This window comes from Podarcis gaigeae, assembly GCF_964106915.1.
Source record: "Podarcis gaigeae genome assembly, chromosome: 3".
In the NCBI taxonomy this organism is placed as follows: Eukaryota; Metazoa; Chordata; class Lepidosauria; order Squamata; family Lacertidae; genus Podarcis; species Podarcis gaigeae.
This window is the reverse complement of record NC_139680.1, coordinates 82,712,755-82,734,051: the sequence shown is the minus strand read 5'-3', so window position 1 is coordinate 82,734,051 and position 21,297 is coordinate 82,712,755. Positions and strand designations below refer to the sequence as shown.

Here is a 21,297-nt window from a genome sequence, read left to right as displayed (position 1 = left end):
ATGTAAGTAGTTTTCCAATGACCTTAACGGATTTCAAACTCCAACTCTTAGCTATTAGCCCCAAGTATTAAGAGCTTGTTTCATAAAGCACAGTAGTTACCAACACAGTCTGTTCCTTGTTCACTGGCCATGAACCCTGCCTGGCAAATGCATAGGAAGCTTCCTTCTGTATTTTCACAACGCCCAAGGGAGCAGAGATGGGGAGCCTGAGTACATTCATTAATATCTGTTAAAGAAATAAAAACGAAGATTGAAAAAGTAGTACTCTGTCATGACCATCACTTCACTTCGCTCAATATACACAAGACACTAAAATGAAAGACAGACTCTATTAGTACAGACAGATTTGTTTCCACGGAGGTGAACAATAAAGATTTGGTATAAAATTCTGATTCAGAAAGCAGACTTATTGGCTTAAAGTTTCAGAGTATTACTTTATACCAACTTTCAGAGTATTACTTTTCCTTGAAGGAAGGAACTATACTTACATGTAATAAGTGATCTTTCAGAGGGAACTTATGCATTTATGTATATGGGAGTCAAATACTATATGCCAGCAGATTCTGGAACCTCTCGGAACCAAGGCTAATGAAGGGCACTCCTTCTCTTTACACAGTTTTAAAATGGGGCAATATAAAGAAGCCTAGCAGACATTCAGTTCCTTGCAATACCGATCATAAAATTTCATGCACTCCTGTTAGGATTCCAAAGCACGGTCTACGAGGAGGAAAAATATAAAGACTCCTTGAAGCACCTCAGTTTTCTTAATTTACAAGCGCCGTCCTTTGTGCATGCAGGATAATTTAGAACAGGTTGTGTGCCAAGATACATTCGGGTAGTGTACAGTTCAGGGATTGGGGACCATGTGACTTCTGGGCTGCATCAACAGAAGTATATTGTCCTGATCAAGGACAAAAAACAAAAAAAATTCCTTCCAGTAGCACCTTAAAGACCAACTAAATTAGTTCTTGGTATGAGCTTTCGTGTGCATGCACACTTCTTCAGATACACTGAAACAGAAGTTTCCAGACCCTTCTATATAGTGAGAAGGTGGGGAGGGGTATTACTCAGAAGGGTGGTGGGAATGGGTGATTGGCAGATAGCTGTGATGAGCCTGTTGACGACTCTTAACGACTGCAATAGGTCTTGCAGGAAAAAGCAAGGGGAGAGAAGGTGAAAAACGGCTTTGTCATGTATAATGAGATAAGAATCCAATGTCTTTGTTCAGACCAGGTCTCTCCATGGTTTTAAGTTTGGTGATAAGTTGCAATTCAGCAGCTTCTCTTTCCAGTCTATATCTGAAGAAGTGTGCATGCACACGAAAGCTCATACCAAGAACTAACTTAGTTGGTCTTTAAGGTGCTACTGGAAGGAATTTTTTTTGTTTTGACTATGGCAGACCAACACGGCTACCTATCTGTAATCAGTTTAACAAAGGCAAAGAAAATTTCTCATACCAGAACATTTTGTTTGTTGATCATTAAGCTTGTATCCATCATTGCAGAAACAGGTGTATCCCACAGGCAAATTAACACAATGTCCCGCTCCACAAATATCTGGGTTCACTGTGCACTCGTTGATTTCTAAATAGAAAGCAAAACATACCTGGAGCAGGCCATTTAAAACATTTGTATAAGTCCACTATTATTCTCAATTTAAAAAGGAAGAAAAACCATTCAGAGTGGCTGGGGCAACTGAGTCAGATGGGTGGGTACAAATAATAAAATTATTATTTCAGCCTCTTGTTATCCAACCCAGTGGCTGTGGAGCAAGAAGCCAGTACAGAGTTTCTATGAAGCAATACTTAAAATAAACAGCCTGACATACACCCTACAAAAGCTTGCCCTTCCTTCCCTATATTTACATACTACTCTAATGCATCTGGAAATCAAGTGAAAGGAACTGGCCTGTAAACATGCAAGAAATGTTTGATAGAGACCCAGGATGGCCTCTTAACTTCCTAACTCAATGCTAGATCCATATGAAACTGTAGCTCAAGGATCTCCTCAGTGAATGGGTCAACATGTGCTGTGTACACCGTTTTCTTCTTTGGAATAGTTATGAGGAATTTGTAAGTGAACTGAAGCATGGTTTTAATCTTTACAGAAAAGAAGAAACCCCTGGTAGTTATGTCAAATGTTGATGCACATATTGTAAGCATCTTCCACCTTCTCATCTCAGGGTTAAGACTGGAGCGTGCCAAACCTTCAGGGCTCAAGGGTTGACATTCTGGGTGAGTCGCCCCATGTTAAAAAGCCACACACATTATCCCCCGAGTTTTATCAACCTAAGTCTTTATATTAAAAGTTCCTAATGGTGCTGGTCCAATTGCTTCCAGGGGCAAGCTTGACTTTATCCACAGACTATTCTTTAGGCAATAGTTACTTCACAACTCCTGAAAGCTGAAGCAGAGCTCATTCAGTTAAGGGGAGTCAGCCCTGACTCACCTTGGAAGAAAAGAACCAGTGACACCAGCAGGGACTTTGTCTACTAAAGCCTGATAACATTTTGCTTGCACAACCAACCAATAGTTTAGACGCTAGGAAGTCAAACTTCCCTGCTACAATGTGATTTTGTGATTAAGAAGTGGAAGCACAAGAAGTGTCTTAATAAAACTCTATCTTTAAGTTGGCAGTTATTTCCATGTAGCCACTCTGGGACACCAAGCAACTTTATTCACATTGACTTTGTGGTTTAGAACTCCATCCTTATCAACCCTATAGCAAAAGCAGTAAAAAGGGACACTGAGATCTGTGGAGGTTGGGGACTGAACCCCCTTAATTTGCCTGATGCCAGGCCCGGTAATTAAGTCAAAAGGATATGCAATGTTTGCTAATAATGCACACACTGTAGAAACATTTTTAATATGCACCACAGCATTTAGGTAGATAACCAAGGGCATAGGAAGTTCCATCCTTTACATTTTCTGTACAATGTCTGCCTCCAAAAATTGCCTTCTGGAACCTATTCAATACTGAAAGTGGCTTCATATTAAAATGCACAGTCCTAGATGCTGAGAGAAGTTATGGCACTGAAATGAATACTGATTATACAATTTGCCCAGACAACTATCACAGAATATGAAGTAGTGGGATCTGCAGTTATTATTATTATTATTATTATTATTATTATTATTATTATTATTATTATTATTATTATTATTATTATCTTTTACTACAGCCCTTTTACTGATACACAGAATGGCACCTGTCATTTATCTCATCTGAACCTAAAAAGGATTCTGTTAATTGGCCCAAAGGATCACCCAGCAAGCACACAGCTTAATGTGCTAGCTAACAATGTAATCTATTAATAGCATATGCATTTCTTTAAAAAAAAGAAAGCAACTGTTTATTAGGCAAACTTGACCTCAAATGGAATACTGATGGATGTTGCAAAGATTCAACGAATATAGAACATTCAGAGACATAGAGATAAACATTGAATTTAGAAATTGCAGGGTATGCTGGAATATATCAGCAAGTTTATAGCAAACTACACACCTGGTAGTACTTAACTAAGAAAAACCCTTTGCAAAGATAAATTGAAGCCAGAGTATTAAAGAAAGTTCCAGAGCCTGGAGAATATAGAAATATCATCACTACTGTTGAAATTCTTTGATCCGCTGGAAAAGGGTTGATCAAAATTTTCCTCACAGATGCTCTGGAGGAGAGACATTAATAAGATGCTATGCTACATGGTTGTATTGCATACCACTCCTTAGAAACAAGTGTGCACACTAGGGGTAGACAACTTAACATTTGTGATGTTTACACACAGAACTATGACAGAATTCTTGAATAAATGTAGCAATCATAGAAAAAGAGGTGTGGTTCTCTTGTGGATCAGGAAATGGTTAAGTTTCAGGAAGCAGGGGGTAGGAATAAAGAGACAGTTCTCTAAGGAAGAAGGTAGAAAGTGGAGCCCTCCAAGGACTGGCATTGGAAACTGTGCTTTTTAACTTGTTCATAAACAGCTTAGAACTAGGAGTGAGCAGTAAGATGGCCAAGGTAATAATAAAATGATAGTAAGTTGTGCAGGGTTGTTGAAACAAAAGAAAAAAGAATTCTGAAGAACTCCAAAAGGACCTCTCCAAACTTAGTGAAATGGCAGTAAAATGTCAAATGCAATTCAATGTAAACAAGTGTAAAATGATGCATACTGGGGGCGGGGGGAGAATCTTAATTTCACAAACGTGCTCATGGGGCCTGAACAGGTGATGGAGGATCAGGAACAAGACATTTATCAATGAAGATAAATAAAACTGCCAATCTCTTGGAGGTGCATCCTGGAAACCTGCTCACTGCTAGGCTTTTCCTACCTAGCCTAGAAAGGTGTGACCCTGGCCCTACAAAAGCTGAGGGAGTATGTTTCTCAAAGAATGGCTTTCCCACACAACCCAGTTCTAGATCAGATTCTGGAAACTACCCCCAAATTATTATTTTCATTAGGCACCTTTAGAAATCAATGCCATCTTCTCAAGTTTTTATTATGGAATATGGGTAAATTCACAAGATCGCTCACCATGTCATGTCTGTGTCTTTTCATATGCTTTTAAGGGGAATATGCGCTAATGCACTGCTTATAGAAAAAGGCATTTTAAGAGCTTTGGGGAGGCATATTTGCGTAAAGTAATGTGCCTGTATGTGGAGCTGACCAGAAACTGTCCCCACATGCATGCAAAAAAAATGCAGTTGAACCATGGTATACAAACCTGCAAATACACTCCAGGTGGGTGAAATCCTTTAGACTCCTCTATTTTATATGCACAACGTAAGTCAACTGTGAACTGCATGCCATCCATATGACCAGACTTGCCAAAAATAACATACAATTCCACCCTCTTAAACTGAACATTTTTGGCCCTGAATTTTCCTGTGTTCTGCTGCTCTATTCTTCCTGTTTGACGCTCTAATAGCCCTCAGTTATTTGGGAGTATGCACCCATTTCTACCTCCAGCCATTTTTTTTGTGGGGAAAGTATGCATCATACCTGTAACTTGAGTCGGTGCTATTACTTGACTAGCACTTGAAGTAGACACATCTGGGCCAACTTCTACAGGCACAGGAGGAGAGGTTTTTTCAACTACTACTGTGCAAAAGAAAAGAGAAAATTATTTACATATGAGGAAGGCAAGTTTTAAAATACGTGCATGGCTTAATGAACTAATCATTAATGGAAAACTGTAGTAAGGGTCTCTTTATATGTTTCTAGGTGGTGCATGTTACAAACTCCCATTGTGTATCTTCTAAAATCCTGAATTTTGAAGAAACTGCACATCTCCCTTTAGTTGCTAGTGCCTTTTGAAGAAGAAGACTTTGGATTTGATATCCCGCCTTTCACTCCCCTTAAGGAGTCTCAAAGAGGCTAACATTCTCCTTTCCCTTCCTCCCCCACAACAAACACTCTGTTTTGCTCCCCACAAAACATGCCCAGAGTGCATGTGTTGTTATAAGATGCACAATACTGTTATATGCTTTAGTCTTACCAAGCAGCAAACACATGAACATCTGCTAAATTACTCAAAATAATTTCTTATTTTGAACACTGACTAACAGTCTGACCTATTTGTTACTCTGGTGCATGTGAAAGAAATCTGGAACTCTGTAAAACTAATAAAGCAAGTATAGTGACGAAACTTCACTGTCTAAGCATCACTGAATGAGATGTTTGAAATACACGAGGGATTGTGGGACCACTTTCGGAAAAATTGTTCCCACTTCAATTCACTTTTTGGTGCCTATGTTAAGTGTCTACCACATTCAAGAATATGAAAAGGACTTCCAAATCATTCTCCATTTCAATTAAATCTATTTCTCTTCAACTTCAACATATGCCCCTCCATAAAATTTTTGCACATAAAAATTCATGGGCACAATTAACCAAGCACAGCTGCTGTACAACCTCCATTGAGTTCAGTAGACTCATTAGCAATCCAAAGATTCGTGGGTTTCATGGGTTCATTGCTCACTGGCTAAGTAGAGAGTACTTTATCACACTGTGTTGCACACAGTGAAAAGTTTTGCAGTCATTTCCCTTCTTAAGTCTGCTTCAGGCATAATGATAGAAGAGATAACAGTGCAGATGTAACCACTGTAAGGAGATCAGGAGCGTGGCATGAGATTGCATGCTCCTCCTCCCCTTTGCCAGAGCAAATTACCCCCTCCCTTCCTTGGATATATACATAATATATCTCCTTTCAGTAGCATACTCTCATGCCAGCTAATAAAAAAATAAAATCAACGAAAGAGCACCAAAACAACGTAACACAACAAAAACACACAGCCCCCAAAAATAAAAAAGTATTAAAGCACACAAGCATCCCTAGGTAGAATCAAGTTCAGCTAATGTTTAACAAGGCCTGGGGTTTAACAAGGCCAAGAAAGGTCTTTGCCTAGCATTGGAAAGGTTTAGGAAAAGCCACTAGTGAGCCTTCCCAGGGACTGCATTCCAAAAACAGCAGAAACATTCCTTCCATTGGTTGCAATCCACCTGAGTTCAGCAGATGGAAAGACCTAAGAAGATACTCTAATGATTATTTCAATTCCTATTTGAGAAAAGGATGCCCCTTTAGGTACCCATGTCCCAAGAAGGGGCGGATTTACAGCAGGACAGTCCAAGCAGTGCGGTCGCACCAGGGGCTGGCACCAAACTGAAATGCATCCAGCTCTGGATTTGTATAGCAACCACCAACTCAAGCATATTGACCAGGAAGGGGAAATGGATGGGTCTCACAACCCTTCTCTCTCACAAGAAAGCATGTTCTTGGACCCAGCTGACGAACCCTCACCTGCTATATGTTATAAGCCAAGGGAGTCAAGAAACCAGGAGACAGTCGGCCACGCCCCACCAAGCACCTTTTACATAGCCTTAGTAACAACTAACTAATATTCACCCAACAAAGCTGGGTAACAAGGTTCCCTGTGCACATTCATTGCTTGAAGGCAAAATCAGTGGCATCCAAATTAAAGCAAGTAAGCGTGAGCAGTGTTGAGGGAGGAACTGGCTGAGACCAAATCCAAAGTGGCCTCATCTGATCTGTATCTCCCAGACTAATGAGTGGATTGGAACATAGTTCAGAATTCTGACTCAAACAACTCTGATGTGGTGGTACCACTTTATTCCTGTCTTTAAACTGGTAGCCACCATTAGCAACAGTTTGAAAGTGGGCAGTGGCTGCCTTATGCAGTGAAAACTGTTTTACAAATACCACCTGAAAGTCATGGGATATGATAATATGATATGATATGATAATATTCTTTTACTAGCATGAACACTGTACAGAAAAACATGTGGCTGTTCCATAGGTCTGTAGGAACAGCCATCTTTTTTGTAACTCAGTATCTATGAGAGTGATGTCATTCCAGAACATTCCATTCCATCAAGAAGGCATTTATTGTCGCATTTACACCATGCATGGCAAAAATCATTTATAGTCAAAATACATTTTGGCGGGATTGCTAAAGCCCGCCCCCTTTTTAATCCCCCCCCCAAGTGTGTAAAGCTGAATGTACACAAGTTAAATGTGTGTAAGTTGTGAGTTAGCTGTACTGTTTCTTTGCTGCCTTCACCATCACAGAGTAGGCTTGATAATAATAATAATAATAATAATAATAATAATAATAATAATAATAATAATAATAATAATAATAATTTATTATTTGTACCCCGCCCATCTGGCTGGGTTTCCCCAGCCACTCTGGGCGGCTTCCAACAGAGATGAAAAATACACTAAAATGTCACATATTAAAAACTTCCCTGAACAGGGCTGCCTTCAGATGTCTTCTGAATGTCAGGTAGTTGTTTATCGCTTTGACATCTGATGGGAGGGCATTCCACAGGGCGGGCGCCACTACCGAGAAGGCCCTCTGCCTGGTTCCCTGTAACTTGGCTTCTCGCAGTGAGGGAACCGCCAGAAGGCCCTCGGAGCTGGACCTCAGTGTCCGGGCAGAACGATTGGGGAGGAGACGCTCCTTCAGATATACTGGACCGAGGCCATTTAGGGCTTTAAAGGTCAGCACCAACACTTTGAATTGTGCTCGGAAACGTACTGGGAGCCAATGTAGGTCTTTCAAGACCGGTGTTATATGGTCTCGGCGGCCGCTCCCAGTCACCAGTCTAGCTGCCGCATTCTGGATTAGTTGTAGTTTCCGGGTCACCTTCAAAGGTAGCCCCACGTAGAGCGCATTGCAGTAGTCCAAGCGGGAGATAACCAGAGCATGTACCACTCTGGCGAGACAGTCCGCAGGCAGATAGCCTACGTACCAGATGGAGCTGGTAAACAGCTGCCCTGGATACAGATTTGACCTGTGCCTCCATGGACAGCTGTGAGTCCAAAATGACTCCCAGGCTGCGCACCTGGTCCTTCAGGGGCACAGTTACCCCATTCAGGACCAGGGAATCCTCCACACCTGCCCGCCTCCTGTCCCCCAAAAACAGTACTTCTGTCTTGTCAGGATTCAACCTCAATATGTTAGCCGCCATCCATCCTCCAACCGCTTCCAGACACTCACACAGGACCTTCACCGCCTTCACTGGTTCTGATTTAAAAGAGAGGTAGAGCTGGGTATCATCTGCATACTGATGAACACCCAGCCCAAACCTCCTGATGATCTCTCCCAGAGGCTGCATGTAAATGTTGAAAAGCATGGGGGAGAGGACAGAACCCTGGGGCACCCCACAAGTGAGAGCCCAGGGGTCTGAACACTCATCCCCCACCACCACTTTCTGAACACGGCCCAGGAGGAAGGAGCAGAACCACTGTATGACAGTGCCCCCAGCTCCCAGCCCCTCAAGACGGTCCAGAAGGATGTCATGGTCGATGGTATCAAACGCCGCTGAGAGATCCAGCAGAACTAGGAAACAGCTCTCACCTTTGTCCCTAGCCCGCCGGAGATCATCAACCAGTGCGACCAAGGCAGTTTCAGTCCCATGATGAGGCCTGAATCCCGACTGGAAGGAATCCAAATGGTCCGCTTCTTCCAGGCGTGCCTGGAGTTGTTCAGCAACCACTCGCTCAATCACCTTGCCCAAGAATGGAAGGTTTGAGACTGGGCGATAATTGGCCATCGTGGCCGCATCTAAAGATGGTTTTTTAAGAAGCGGTTTAATAACTGCCTCTTTCAGCGGGTCTGGGAAGGCTCCCTCACGGAGGGAAGCATTCACCACCCCACGAAGCCCATCGCCCAGTCCTTCCCGGCTAGCTTTTATAAGCCAGGATGGGCAAGGATCCAGGAGACAGGTGGTTGGCTTCACTCGTCCAAGCAGCCTGTCCACATCCTCGGAGGTAACAGATTGGAATTGATCCCACACAACTTGACCAGACAGGACTCTAGCACTCTCCCGCCCCGGCCCTGCTCCCACGGTGGAGTCTACTTCTTCCCGAATCTGAGCGATTTTATCTGCAAAAAAATTTGCAAAATCATTGCAGGAGAACATGTGGCCCGTACTGGGCCCCGATGTTACAGGTGGTTCCGCTAAATTGTGAACCACCTGAAAGAGTCTCCTGCTGCTGTTTTCTGCAGATGCAATAGAGGCGGTGAAGAAAGTCTTCTTCGCCGTCGCTATCGCCACTTGGTAGGCTCGACGTTGAGCTCTAACCTGTGTCCGGTCAGATTCGGAATGAGTTATCCGCCACCGGTGCTCTAGCCGTCTCAACGATTGTTTCATTGCCCTCAGATCCGTGGAAAACCACGGGGCTCTCCGGGCTCCATGCAATCGGAGAGGGCGCTTCAGAGCCAAACAGTCAATAGCCCTGGTTAACTCCACATTCCAGCGGGCCACCAGGGAATCGGCTGAAAGGCCATCAACATGGGATAAAGCATCCCCTACCACTCTCTGGAAACCATTTGGATCCATTAAGTGGCGGGGGCGGACCATCCGAATCGGTCCCACCTCCCTGCAGAGGGGATGGGTCGCAGAGAAGTCCAGTTGCACCAGGAAGTGGTCTGACCATGGCACTTCTTTCGTTTCACTTTTACTTAGTGTCAGATCACCAATATCCGTAGAGGTAAACACCAGGTCCAAGGCATGTCCGCGGCTATGGGTTGGGCCAGACTTATTCAGGGACAGCCCCATGGAGGCCATGCTTTCCATGAAGTCCCGAGCGGCCCCTTGTAAGGTCGTGTCGGCATGGATGTTAAAATCCCCTAGGACAACCAAGCTAGGTGTCTCCAGGAGAACATCCGCCACGACCTGAAGCAGCTCGGGCAGGGAATCCTTGGTGCAGCGGGGAGGTCGGTACACCAAAAGGAATCCTGTACTGCCCCTATTGCCCAACTTCCAGAACATGCACTCAGAAAACTGGGTCTTCCCAGTAGGACGCCTGGTGCAAACTAATGACTTCCGAAAAATCACTGCAACCCCCCCTCCCCGCCCACATGACCTGGGTTGCTGTGCGTAAGAGAAACCTGGTGGACAAGCAGCGGCAAGGACAGGCCCATCTGCTTCATCCAACCAAGTCCCTGTTACACATGCCAGGTCAAGTCCTCCATCCATGATCAAGTCATGGATGGCAGTGGTCTTCTGAATCATTGACCTGGCATTGCACAGCAACACTTTCAGGTCATGTGGGTATCCCTTGCTGATTCTAGTATTCATCCGGTCAGGACCAGACCCGGAGGCAGGGATAGTCCTCAGACAACGACTAAACCTGCCTCCTCTGTAATGACATGGTCTGGTCTTAGCGTAACTCCTCCTCCTACCCGTGATCACTGAGATCGGTTGTCCCAGTGCATTCCCCCCTGTGAAACATATCCCAGCCATTTTGTGGGCTGGGGCCCATTCACCGGCAGCCCTGACCCCTCCCCTTAAGAACAAAATAACCCCTTTAAAAAAACAACAAAAAACAACAACACAAATAAAACAGTACAAACAAAAAACAATAAAAATTACAAAAATTACAAAAACATAAAATCAAACAAATTCCCAGGCCCAATAAACATCCACCCCCACCCCCCCACATACAAAAAATTCAAAATAAAATTTTTAAAACATTTTAAAAGCACTCTGCACCCCTCCAGCAGTAACAGCAACTGTCCTAGTGAGGCCCGTCAGGCCCTGCCCTGGGCCAGGTGGTAAGTGGCAAGAAGGAGCAGGGCCCTCAGACACTCACACAGGAGAGTCCTCCTGGGCAGCAGAGCGCAGCAGTCCCTGTGAGGCTTCAGGCCCCGCCCCAGGCCAGATGGTGAGTGGCAGGAAGGAGCAGGGTCCTCAGACACTCACACAGGAGAGTCCTCCTGGGCAGCAGAGCGCAGCAGTCCCTGTGAGGCTTCAGGCCCCGCCCCAGGCCAGATGGTGAGTGGCAGGAAGGAGCAGGGTCCTCAGACACTCACACAGGAGAGTCCTCCTGGGCAGCAGAGCGCAGCAGTCCCTGTGAGGCTTCAGGCCCCGCCCCAGGATAGATACAGGATAGATTGTTGCCTGTATTTCTTAAGCTTCATTCTATGTTTCCTGCAACTTTCTTATAAGCCATTTTAATAACTAGTCGAGTTGGTAAACCAAGGAGCAAAACAGGATCTGCACAACAGGCAAGAGTGTGGGGGAACTACTGATGCTCTGTGAACTATTATACTTTATGTAACCCCTACAGAGTGACTAGGGTTTGATGGGGCACCGGTCATGTCAAAAGGAAACTTGCCAGGGACTCGGGGGGTGGGGATCTTTCAGATTCCATCATCGTTCTAACATATCCACTGATCAGGCAGAGAAGAAAAGCCATTGCAAGCCTAAAGCTCATCAGGAAATGATCTGATCTGAACAAGGAGAAATCACAATCTTTATGCCACATTGAAAACATAAAAACCAAACCTTTGCATTGATTATTGTTTTCAGCTCCCACAGGAAGATAGTTGAGCAGAAGGATGCTAAGAACAGAATTCCTAATCTGTCCTGATTGTCCAACACAAATTTGAAATAATCCAGGGATTGTGGGAGTATGAGACGGAATCCTTAGGGACTACAGTAAAAGACAACAGCCAACATGACCAAACCCTCAATCCTGTATTGGTGTTAGACTGAGAAAACAGAATGCAACAGCTGAGAGAGGTCAGCTGCTTCCAGGCTCATCCTTCCACGTACAGTAACGTAAGCCAAATCAGCATCCACAATCAAGACATATATCATTGCCGTTTTACTGTTAACTGAACTGACATTAATACAGCAGCATTATCTGACCCAAAATACATATTGGGAGGGAAACTGAGGTCACTGTTGCTGGAAGAAGAACCAGAATGAGGACTAGGCTTTAAGATTCTGAATTTTCATCTCCCTGCCTGGCTTCTCCGATACCCACAGCCATGGGTGTCCACTTGAAATTCCTGCAGTAGTACAGCAGAAATATGGCAGCACTGGCCTTAAATATGGTTAACAAACCATTGTTAGCTGTAACCAGACTTTGCAAACTACCTTTTAACCAACAAGTCAACTTGACAATTCTTAAGTGAAGTGAAACTTGCAACTCTGTTTCTAAGCCTGGTTTAATAGCTAACCATGGATATCATCAATGCAGACTAAAGTGCCAGGAAAATTGGAGGCTGCCTTGTACTGAGTGAGGCGATGGCCCATCCAGCTCAGTATTTAAGTAGGGGTCTTTTCTATCTCTACGTGGATATGCCAGGGATTGAACCTGGAATGTTCTGCATGCAAATCATTGAGCTATAACTGGGTAAGGGAAAGGAATTCACAAAGGAAGAATGGAATGAGATGGAATGCATGGGTCCATTAGGTCTTATTTTATTCACCAAAGAGTCTTGTCTAGTGGACTTTAAAAGGATTATTCATGTAAAGATAATAAAATTTTGCTAGATTAAGCCCTTCTTTTTAAAATGCAGAACATTAAATTAGAAATAAAATTCTAAAAATGAAAGGAATATAGACACCATAAGGAATTATTCCATGCCATTTTTGCAAGGATTCTCATCCATTAAAGGAGGAGTCAAAAAGAGCTACCTGGAAATTGTGGATGCAGGTTAATAGTTGAAATCCCAGGAGAAAGCTGAGGTTGACCAGGTTTTTCTCGGTCATCAAGTGAAACTAATTCCTAAAAGAATGGTTAAAAATTAAATGGGTGATTATGTGGTTTTAATGTGAGTCTCCCCAATTTTGTAGTGAAATTTTGCTTTGAAAAAATGATGTTTCATAGCAAACTGTGTGTGTTTATATATCGTTTAAAAATAAGAGCAAGCATTAACTCCTTGTAATTGGTTCATTTTCCATTCAGCAGCAGCTCTTGTAGACAATGTATTTTTATCACAATTTATTGGGTAAAGATAAATCTTCTAAATATATTGATATATAGTACATAAAGCCAAACATACATCTATTTGTAGACTTGTGATTAAAAATAACTTATCCTTGCATATGCACATCTGCTTTTAATATGCTTAGATGCAGGAATGCCTCTTACAACTAGGAGCTCAGAACAGGCACACATATACAAATAACATAACACACACACACACACACACACACACACACACACACACCATCTACACATTATTGGTGCAGTACAGAACAAAGTTTGGTGCATTTAGGACCCATTGCAAACAATGGTACCTCAGCATGCCCAACGCTCCCCATGGCTGAAATCCTCCATTTTGCTGGGTGGACTAATTCTCTTTTAGACTACCGGGGATTGTGTTTTACAGCTGTGTGAAGGGCTGACCCCTGTAATTGTAGAATTACAGATTAAGGGCTGCCAAGCCAATTCAAGGTTTGGGAACTATATCTGGTTCACAACTCAGTGAAAGCTAAAAGAGAATAACCACAGCTCACAAATCACAGGTAAAACTTATGCATAAATGAGTTACAATGGAGCTCTTATCTATGATTTCTCCTCACGCAAAGGGGAAGAATGATCTATGGGGGGTAAGTCTGTGGGAAAGGGGTAGAACATGGTAATAGAATTGACCTGAGGGTCATCTGGTCCAACATTCTGCAATGCAGGAATCAGTTATGTGTCAAGTGCCTTTTGGGGATATGGCACGAAGCACTGAGGTTCATATAATACATGCAATACAGACAATATGTAGACGTATCCTTGGGCATAGGAAATTGGCACCATCTTTCACAGAGCCTAAGTCTTTGAGGCAAGGAAAGGTGCAATGTCTTTATGTTAGTGCTGGGATGAAACATACACCACAATTTTATAGTCATTCTCCGCATTGCAATCTGGGGAACTATTTTCTGAACTTTTCAAAGGTGCCATGTGAAGTTTTAAGAAAATTATTGACAGGCAACCCCTGACACCACTGAATTATTTTACTCTACAAGTGGCTGGGGACTTTGTTTTCTCCTAAAACACTGTGCTGTATTTGCTTACAATGGCAAGGATCTCATGCCAGCTTCTAACTTGGCAGGACTTCCTAGAACACCCTTGTGACGTTGCTTAATCATATGAGTGTTCCAGAAAAGTCTTGCTGATCTGGAAGCCGCCATGAGCTCCAAGCTGCTGCTAGTGAATGTGGTGTTTCTGCTTACATGTTTTAATAGGGAAACTGAAAACTGCTTAGAGGCCTTAGTTATTTATTAAACAGTATATAAATCTTGTTAAACAATAGTTTAAAAAACCAAGACCCTTAGGTCATCTCATACAGTAAAATAAAGTGGCACATTCCCTCCTTCACTTCCCTCAGGAATAGAAAGAAGTTCACTGAACTTTGTTCCTACTTAGCAATGGACAAAATTCTCATTTTTCCAGTCCTCTGTTCTCCACAGTATCACATCAGTTTGTGATTTTTAAAAAAGCCTTCGCAAAGACTCAGCTATTTACTCCTAATATACACATTGTTTCTAAATCATACATTGGCTGCACTTGACCAAACTGTCTCTGGTAGACCTACTGTCTGGGAGATAACGTTTTGCCCCATTTCAACTTTATCTGAGAATGCAACCAGTTTGCTTGTCTTACAGATTTCCACAAGAACTGAGTCTGAACATGCAATGCACCCACATTGTTCAACTCTGGGTTCTGTTGCTTAGGGCAGGCTTTACCTAAGAAATCTCAGCAGAAGACATGCACAAGGACTTCTGCTTGCTCAATAGGACTTTCCCTCCTCTGCCCTTGAGCAGTCCCTGAAATTGGCTCTGGAAGGGCCAGGAAAGCCCCCAGAGCAGCACAGGTGAGGAGTAGAGGGGGAACTGTTCTGTCTGGCAAGATGAAATGCTTGAGTTGACAGAATGATTAAAAAGTGTGATGTTCAATTCCTTCCACAGCATGATTCTAGGTGAGACAAGATTCTTCAGTTTTTAAGACTAAAGCAGAGAAAGTATATTGAAAATGAAGTACTTCAAAGAGAGAGAAATAATAGCTTTATTGTATGATTTTATTTACTTAACATATATCATGATATATTGTTATACAGTGGCCTGGAATCAAATTAAATATTAAAACAATAACTATTTTCTATCTCAACTATTATTAAACTGCTAGTGACCTAATGTTCTTTTTAAAACAATGCAGAAACTGGGACAAATCTGTTAATGATTGTTTTATGAATATATTATATAATATTTTAAATGCTGCTGAGCATTTTTTAAACAAATGTGTAGCTCAAGGGCACATATTTCTGGTTGCTGCACCTGAAATTGCAAAACTGGGAAATGTGCAGAAAAAGATACCAAAATGTTCAGAGGCCGAGGTAACATTCCTATGAGGAAAAGCTAACGTGCTCAGGTCTTTTTAGCTTATAAAGAAAACAACTAAGAAGGAGAAGGAAGAACTTAGGAAACTGTTTTATAATGAGTCAGGCCCATTGCCTATCTCTGTACTGCCTTCACTGACTGGAAGTAGTTGTGCAGAATCTCAAAAGGGAGCCAGCTGTACCAGGGGGTGGCAAAGATTAAGTCTGAGGCCTTTGGCATGCGAAACACATCCGCTTGTTGTAGAACTATGGTTCTTTCCACAGCAATTTAAACGGTTTTTAAAAGGATACAATAAATACACAGTGGTCTATCAGTGACTATTAACCTTTACAGCTAAATGCACATTCCATGTAGCAGTGCAAAATGCCTGGGAATACAAGTTGCTGTGAATCGGGGTGGGATATAGGGAAGAGCTGTTGCCTTCATGCCTTGCTTGTGGTCTTGTAAAAATCATGCAGCTGTGCTCTATCGCAGGAGTTTTGAAACTGTGGTCCATGGACCACCAGTGGCCTGCGAGATTCATTCAGGTGGTCCACGGCATGTGTGCATTAGTCATACTGATTTTTAATTGTGTTTTAATTGCTTCTTTTATTTTTATATGCTTTTTATGCTATAACTGGATTTCTACGGAATGCAAATATATATTAAAATATAAATAAAAAATCATAAAGCATTGCAATTGATTCAACAAGCAGAAAAATAATTTAAGTGTTATGTTAAGACCATCGACAATTTTCAACTGGTCCATGGGAGGAAATACCTGGAAACCACTGCTCTGGTAGAATACAACATTAGACTAAGATGGACGCTTGCTCTGATCCAGCAGAGCTAGTCTTTATAAGCCACTATGCTCCAACTAAGGAACTGCAAAACTGAATTGTTCCTACCTTCCACAACTGGTGTGTGAACTTTAGTATGCCCTATAATGATGAGGATGAAATAATAATAATAATAATAATAATAATAATAATAATAATAATAATTTTTATTTATATCCTGCCCTCCCCAGCCAGAGCCGGGCTCAGGGCGGCTAACACCAGTAAAATTACAATAGAAACATAATGGGGAGGGACCAACCCCCCCAATTTAAAATACAGGTTAAAATGCAATTTAAAAAGCAGCCACATTTTAAAAGTAGCTCATAAATAAAAGCCTTAAGGGGAGGGAAGACATAAGGGTCAGACTGAGTCCAAACCAAGGGTCAGGCAGAACAGCTCTATCTTGCAGTCCCGCAGGGCCCTAGTCTCTTGTGACAGAGTGTTCCACCATACCGAAAAGGCCCTAGTTGAGACCAAGTAGCACAGATAGCTAAATATTCTGTGGGGAAAAACCCTACATAGTTCCCAAATATTATTTTATGTTAGATTTTGTGAACCTTAGCCATGCTGTCAGATTATTTACAACACTTTTATCACCTGCTGGCCAATGGAAGGATATGGAACTGCTCAATTTCACATTTTGTTGATCTTTGGGTCAGTATAGCTTCCTAATATTATACTTGCACTGCACGTTATTATACTAACACTGCAGTTATATGGAAATTATATGGAAGATTTTGTTGTTGTTGTTTTAACAACTGAATTGTACATATGCTGAAGAGCTGTGCTGAATGGGAACGGTGAACTGAGGCCACCAAAAAGTTAGGACATGGTTGATATTTTTTTCATTGATACCAATAATTTTTGTTTATGAAAAAAGATTGCATATCAGAGTATACTCACCATATGGATATTAATCAGTGAGTTTCAATTACCATAGCCTCAAAAAGTAACTATTTTCTTCCCACAATTTCAGGTAAATCTCAAGCTCATTTTCTTTTTACAAATAGGCAAAACTGAACACTGTTTATGTGTTACCTGATCTGGGGCTGCAGTTCCCACTAAAACCAGAAAGAAAGAAAAGAAAAGAAAAGGAATTAACTACTGTAAAAAGGAAAAGTGTACTAAAACAAGTCATTTTTCTACCTTCTAAACCTATTTGTGTTCTCCCTTCCCTATACCATTAAACTGGGAAACTATAAGATGCAAGTTTCTACTTTATTACACTAAAAATGCTCAGACTTGTCTCAGAGCAAAAGTGTGGCCCATAAGTGGATTAAAACTCACTTTAAGACACATCATTAAAATGGGAATGAAATAGCCTACCTAGTAAGAGTGTTGTGAAGATAAATAAGCATTTGGTGCATCAGATTGCCAAATATATGGGATTAATAACAAATTAGGTTTAAACCAACCAAACTCAGTAGAGTTACTTGGAAAAAGCAGGGAGGCTTATGCTGCTAAGAAACACAGCAATAACTGCAAAAAATTGTGGTACACTGAATGCAGGAACAATTGCTCCTGTAGAACTTGCTAAACTTTGAATTTTGCATATTCAAGAAATAAAGAAGAAAATGATGAAGAGGGAAGATAGGATAAGATCCACTGTAAAAGTAATAATAATACCATTCCTTAAGCTATATACCAAACCTTTTAACAAGAAAAAATACAATGAAGATTACTGAATTCACTTAAACAATGTGACCTTGAATCTGCTGGCAACTTATTGTTTATTGAGTAGATGCAAATGTACAGGCTCATTCAAAATAACACTATCTTCTTCCCATTCTATTTAATAGAGAATTAGGCAGAAATCCAGCATAACTTTCTTTTTAATTTTAAATCAATTTTGCTGACATCCTGGTAGATAAATATTTTAACATTTGAAATGAGCTTTGGAACAGCTCAAGGCATGCCTGGCATTATTTTCTTCAAATAGAAACTCCTAGGCTGCAATCCTATGGTGGAAGGGAGTTAAATCTGAATTAGGTTCAAACCAGCAGGACCTCAATGAGAGCAGAGGAATGTGCTGCGTGCTTTTTGTCCATTTTCAGGCTGCAAATTTCCCTCTCCTTTTATAACTGTTTTTCATTCCACTCCTGAACATGTTTACATTTCTTCCTAGTTTGGGGGTGTATCAGGGATTCAGCCACTTCCTTCTCTAATTTTGTGATGGATGTATCACCTAGTTTAGGCCTAAAACAAGCCAAGTATTTATAGCCTTGGGCATATATAGCAGGATCTTTTGTTCTTTCAGGGTTTTTTTTTTAATGGAATCAGGAAAGCCCATTAGATGCCTGAAATGTTTCAAATGACTACATAGTTCAGTGAAACATCCCTTTCTATTTGCTCTGCCTTTCACATTTGTAGGGCCAACACAGCTTCACATACTCAATTTTAATTTTCTGATCGATGTTTGGGACTGACTTATTCGATTTGGGGATCTTGAAATCATTGGAAGGCTTTCTGGAGTTTAGTACAAACGCAGCCCAGTATATCTTGATTACTTTGGTTGTTTAGTCGTGTCTGACTCTTCATGACCCCATGGACCAGAGCACGCCAGGCACTCCTGTCTTCCACTGCCTCCCGCAATCTTGATTACTAGAAACACTTGAATATTACTTGTCTTCCCAGCAAAATGGGCAACTGGATTTATATCAGGGATGCACTATGTATTTCCACACTTATTTATTTATTGAATTTATAGCCTGTCCTTCTCCCTGAAGGAGTCCGTTTCACTAGCTAACAAGATGCATTTTGTTTCTTAGATGTGAAAAAGGGGCCATAAAATTTAGCTTGGAGCAGGGCCAACACTGGGCATGTCATGCTACACATGACCTATCTGGCTATGGGATGTTCTGTCCCTTCATACAACTGAATTGGCCTTGGGAGGATTTCTAATAGCAACCAAGAATGTGGACCAATCTATGTTTCCACAATGAAAGCTGAATTTACTCTAGAACTGCAACTAGACTGCAATCATATGTGTTTAATATGAATAATCAATTACATCTGCATGTGAATAAAATAGCATTATAGTGGTACCTCAGGTTAAGTACTTAATTTGTTCCAGAGGTCCATTCTTAACCTGAAACTGTTCTTAACCTGAAGCACCACTTTAGCTAACGGGGCCTCCCGCTGCCGCAGCATGATTTCTGTTCTCATCCTGAAGTTCTTAATGCAAGGTACTTTTTCAGGGTTAGCGGAGTCTGTAACCTGAAGCGGATGTAACATGAAGCGTATGTAATCCGAGGTACCACTGTACTTAAGTAAGAAGCATTCAGAGGAAGCATTTGCTCCTATGTAAAAGAGAAGGGGATTGCCCTGTTTATGTCTGTCATCCTCATCACTGGTTAATCCAGGGCAGGCAGAAAGTATATCTGGATCTACTTCTAGACTTCTGAATGATTTACAGAAAGCCAGCAAGAGTTTTGGATTCTTCACTGTTTAACAATAGAGACACCTTAAATGGTTTCCCACCCCCGCTAAATTAGGTTGCAGACATTAAGAAAGCTAAGGGGAGGGAAACCAGAAGTGGATTTCTATATGAAATAACTGTGCTCAGGTCTGGGATTGAAAATAAATTTTCTGGGTTGAGCATTTGCTCACAGGCACCCTGGTTCCTTCATTCTAAGTATATATCCTGGCTCCAGCTGGAAGACATCAGGGCTCTAGTAAAAAAACAAAAGACCCCAAAGCCTGAAGTCTGCAAAGCCTTGTTTTAACTGTAACTGATTAATTGATTAATCATTGCAATAATAATTTACAAAGCTGATAAACATTATAAAACATACTTTGCTCTCTTTCAGCCAAGAACCAAAACTTAACAGTATTTAGTACTTCCAAAGCTTCTAAACCATATATTTATTTATTTTTAACCTGACATGCACCCTCATCAACATCCCTCACCTTTTAACAAGTCTGGGAGAAGTAAAGAATCTAAAGAGGAGACAGTCGAAGTGGTCAGCATTAATTTGTGGCTAGCTGTGGTATACATCCTCTCCTCAAGCCTAACTGTAAATGGTTCTGGCTTGTAGATTACCCTTACAGACGTATATTCTTAACTTGCCTTTAAACGTACATTGACAGAACGGACAAGGAGCATCTACAATAGACCTTCGCCCAAGCTGGTCTCCAGCGGCCAATTCATACAACCCAAAACAATCCTTAGTCATAGGTTAACTTCAACTGGCAAATAGTGAATGAATAGCCGAAGTGTTCATCTTATTGCTCTATCACGGGGATAGCCAATGTAGTGCACTGCAGAAGTGTTGCGACTTCAACTCCTATAATCCCTAACTATTGGCTATACTGGCAAGGGCTGACAGGAGTTGGAATCCAACAACATGTGGAAGGCACCACACTGGCCCTCCCTATTCTATCATACTACTAGACTGATCTTCAGCTCAGCATGAACTATTCATTTCCTATACATTAGGTAGGAGCTAAACATCCCTTTGACTGCATGACGATTGCTTGGTAGTGAAGCTAGGTGAACCAGTTGACACGTGACCTGGCTTCCTCCTGTAAACACTACCTCACATTTAGACTAAGCTTCTTCCTGTTTCTAAGCTTGCTCCTTACTCCAGTGATTGAAAAGGATAACCCTTAAAAAGAAAGTATCAAACAAGACATTCAATCATTATTTGCCCGGTATTTACATATATGTTACTCTTTTAAAAACGTATCTTTACAGAAAATTTCTGATTAAAAAAATAAACGCAGCCAATTACGATTTAACGTGGGATCTGAACACAAGTGGTTCAAAAGAAAGCATTTATTTAAACTGTGAACCAGGTAAAGTACAAAGTTATTCACTGGAGAGCAACATTATTTC

General features: G+C 41.6%; 1 protein-coding gene across 16 annotated transcripts in view; it reads right to left on the bottom strand.

Moving 5' to 3' along the window:
* LTBP1 (latent transforming growth factor beta binding protein 1) overlaps positions 1-21,297 on the bottom strand; it is a 213,290-nt gene that overhangs the window by 56,741 nt on the left and 135,252 nt on the right. For 5 of the 16 annotated variants that reach the window (XM_083732108.1, XM_083732111.1, XM_083732099.1 and 2 more), the window contains 3 exons: positions 4,993-5,088; positions 1,458-1,583; positions 101-226 (listed from right to left, as the gene is read on the bottom strand). In XM_083732108.1, the coding sequence (XP_083588234.1) occupies positions 101-226; positions 1,458-1,583; positions 4,993-5,088 (348 nt within the window). Of the gene's footprint in view, positions 1-100; positions 227-1,457; positions 1,584-4,992; positions 5,092-12,948; positions 13,040-17,498; positions 17,522-21,297 lie in introns of all 16 variants that reach the window. The other 11 variants (XM_083732112.1, XM_083732106.1, XM_083732104.1 and 8 more) reach the window with 3 other exon arrangements.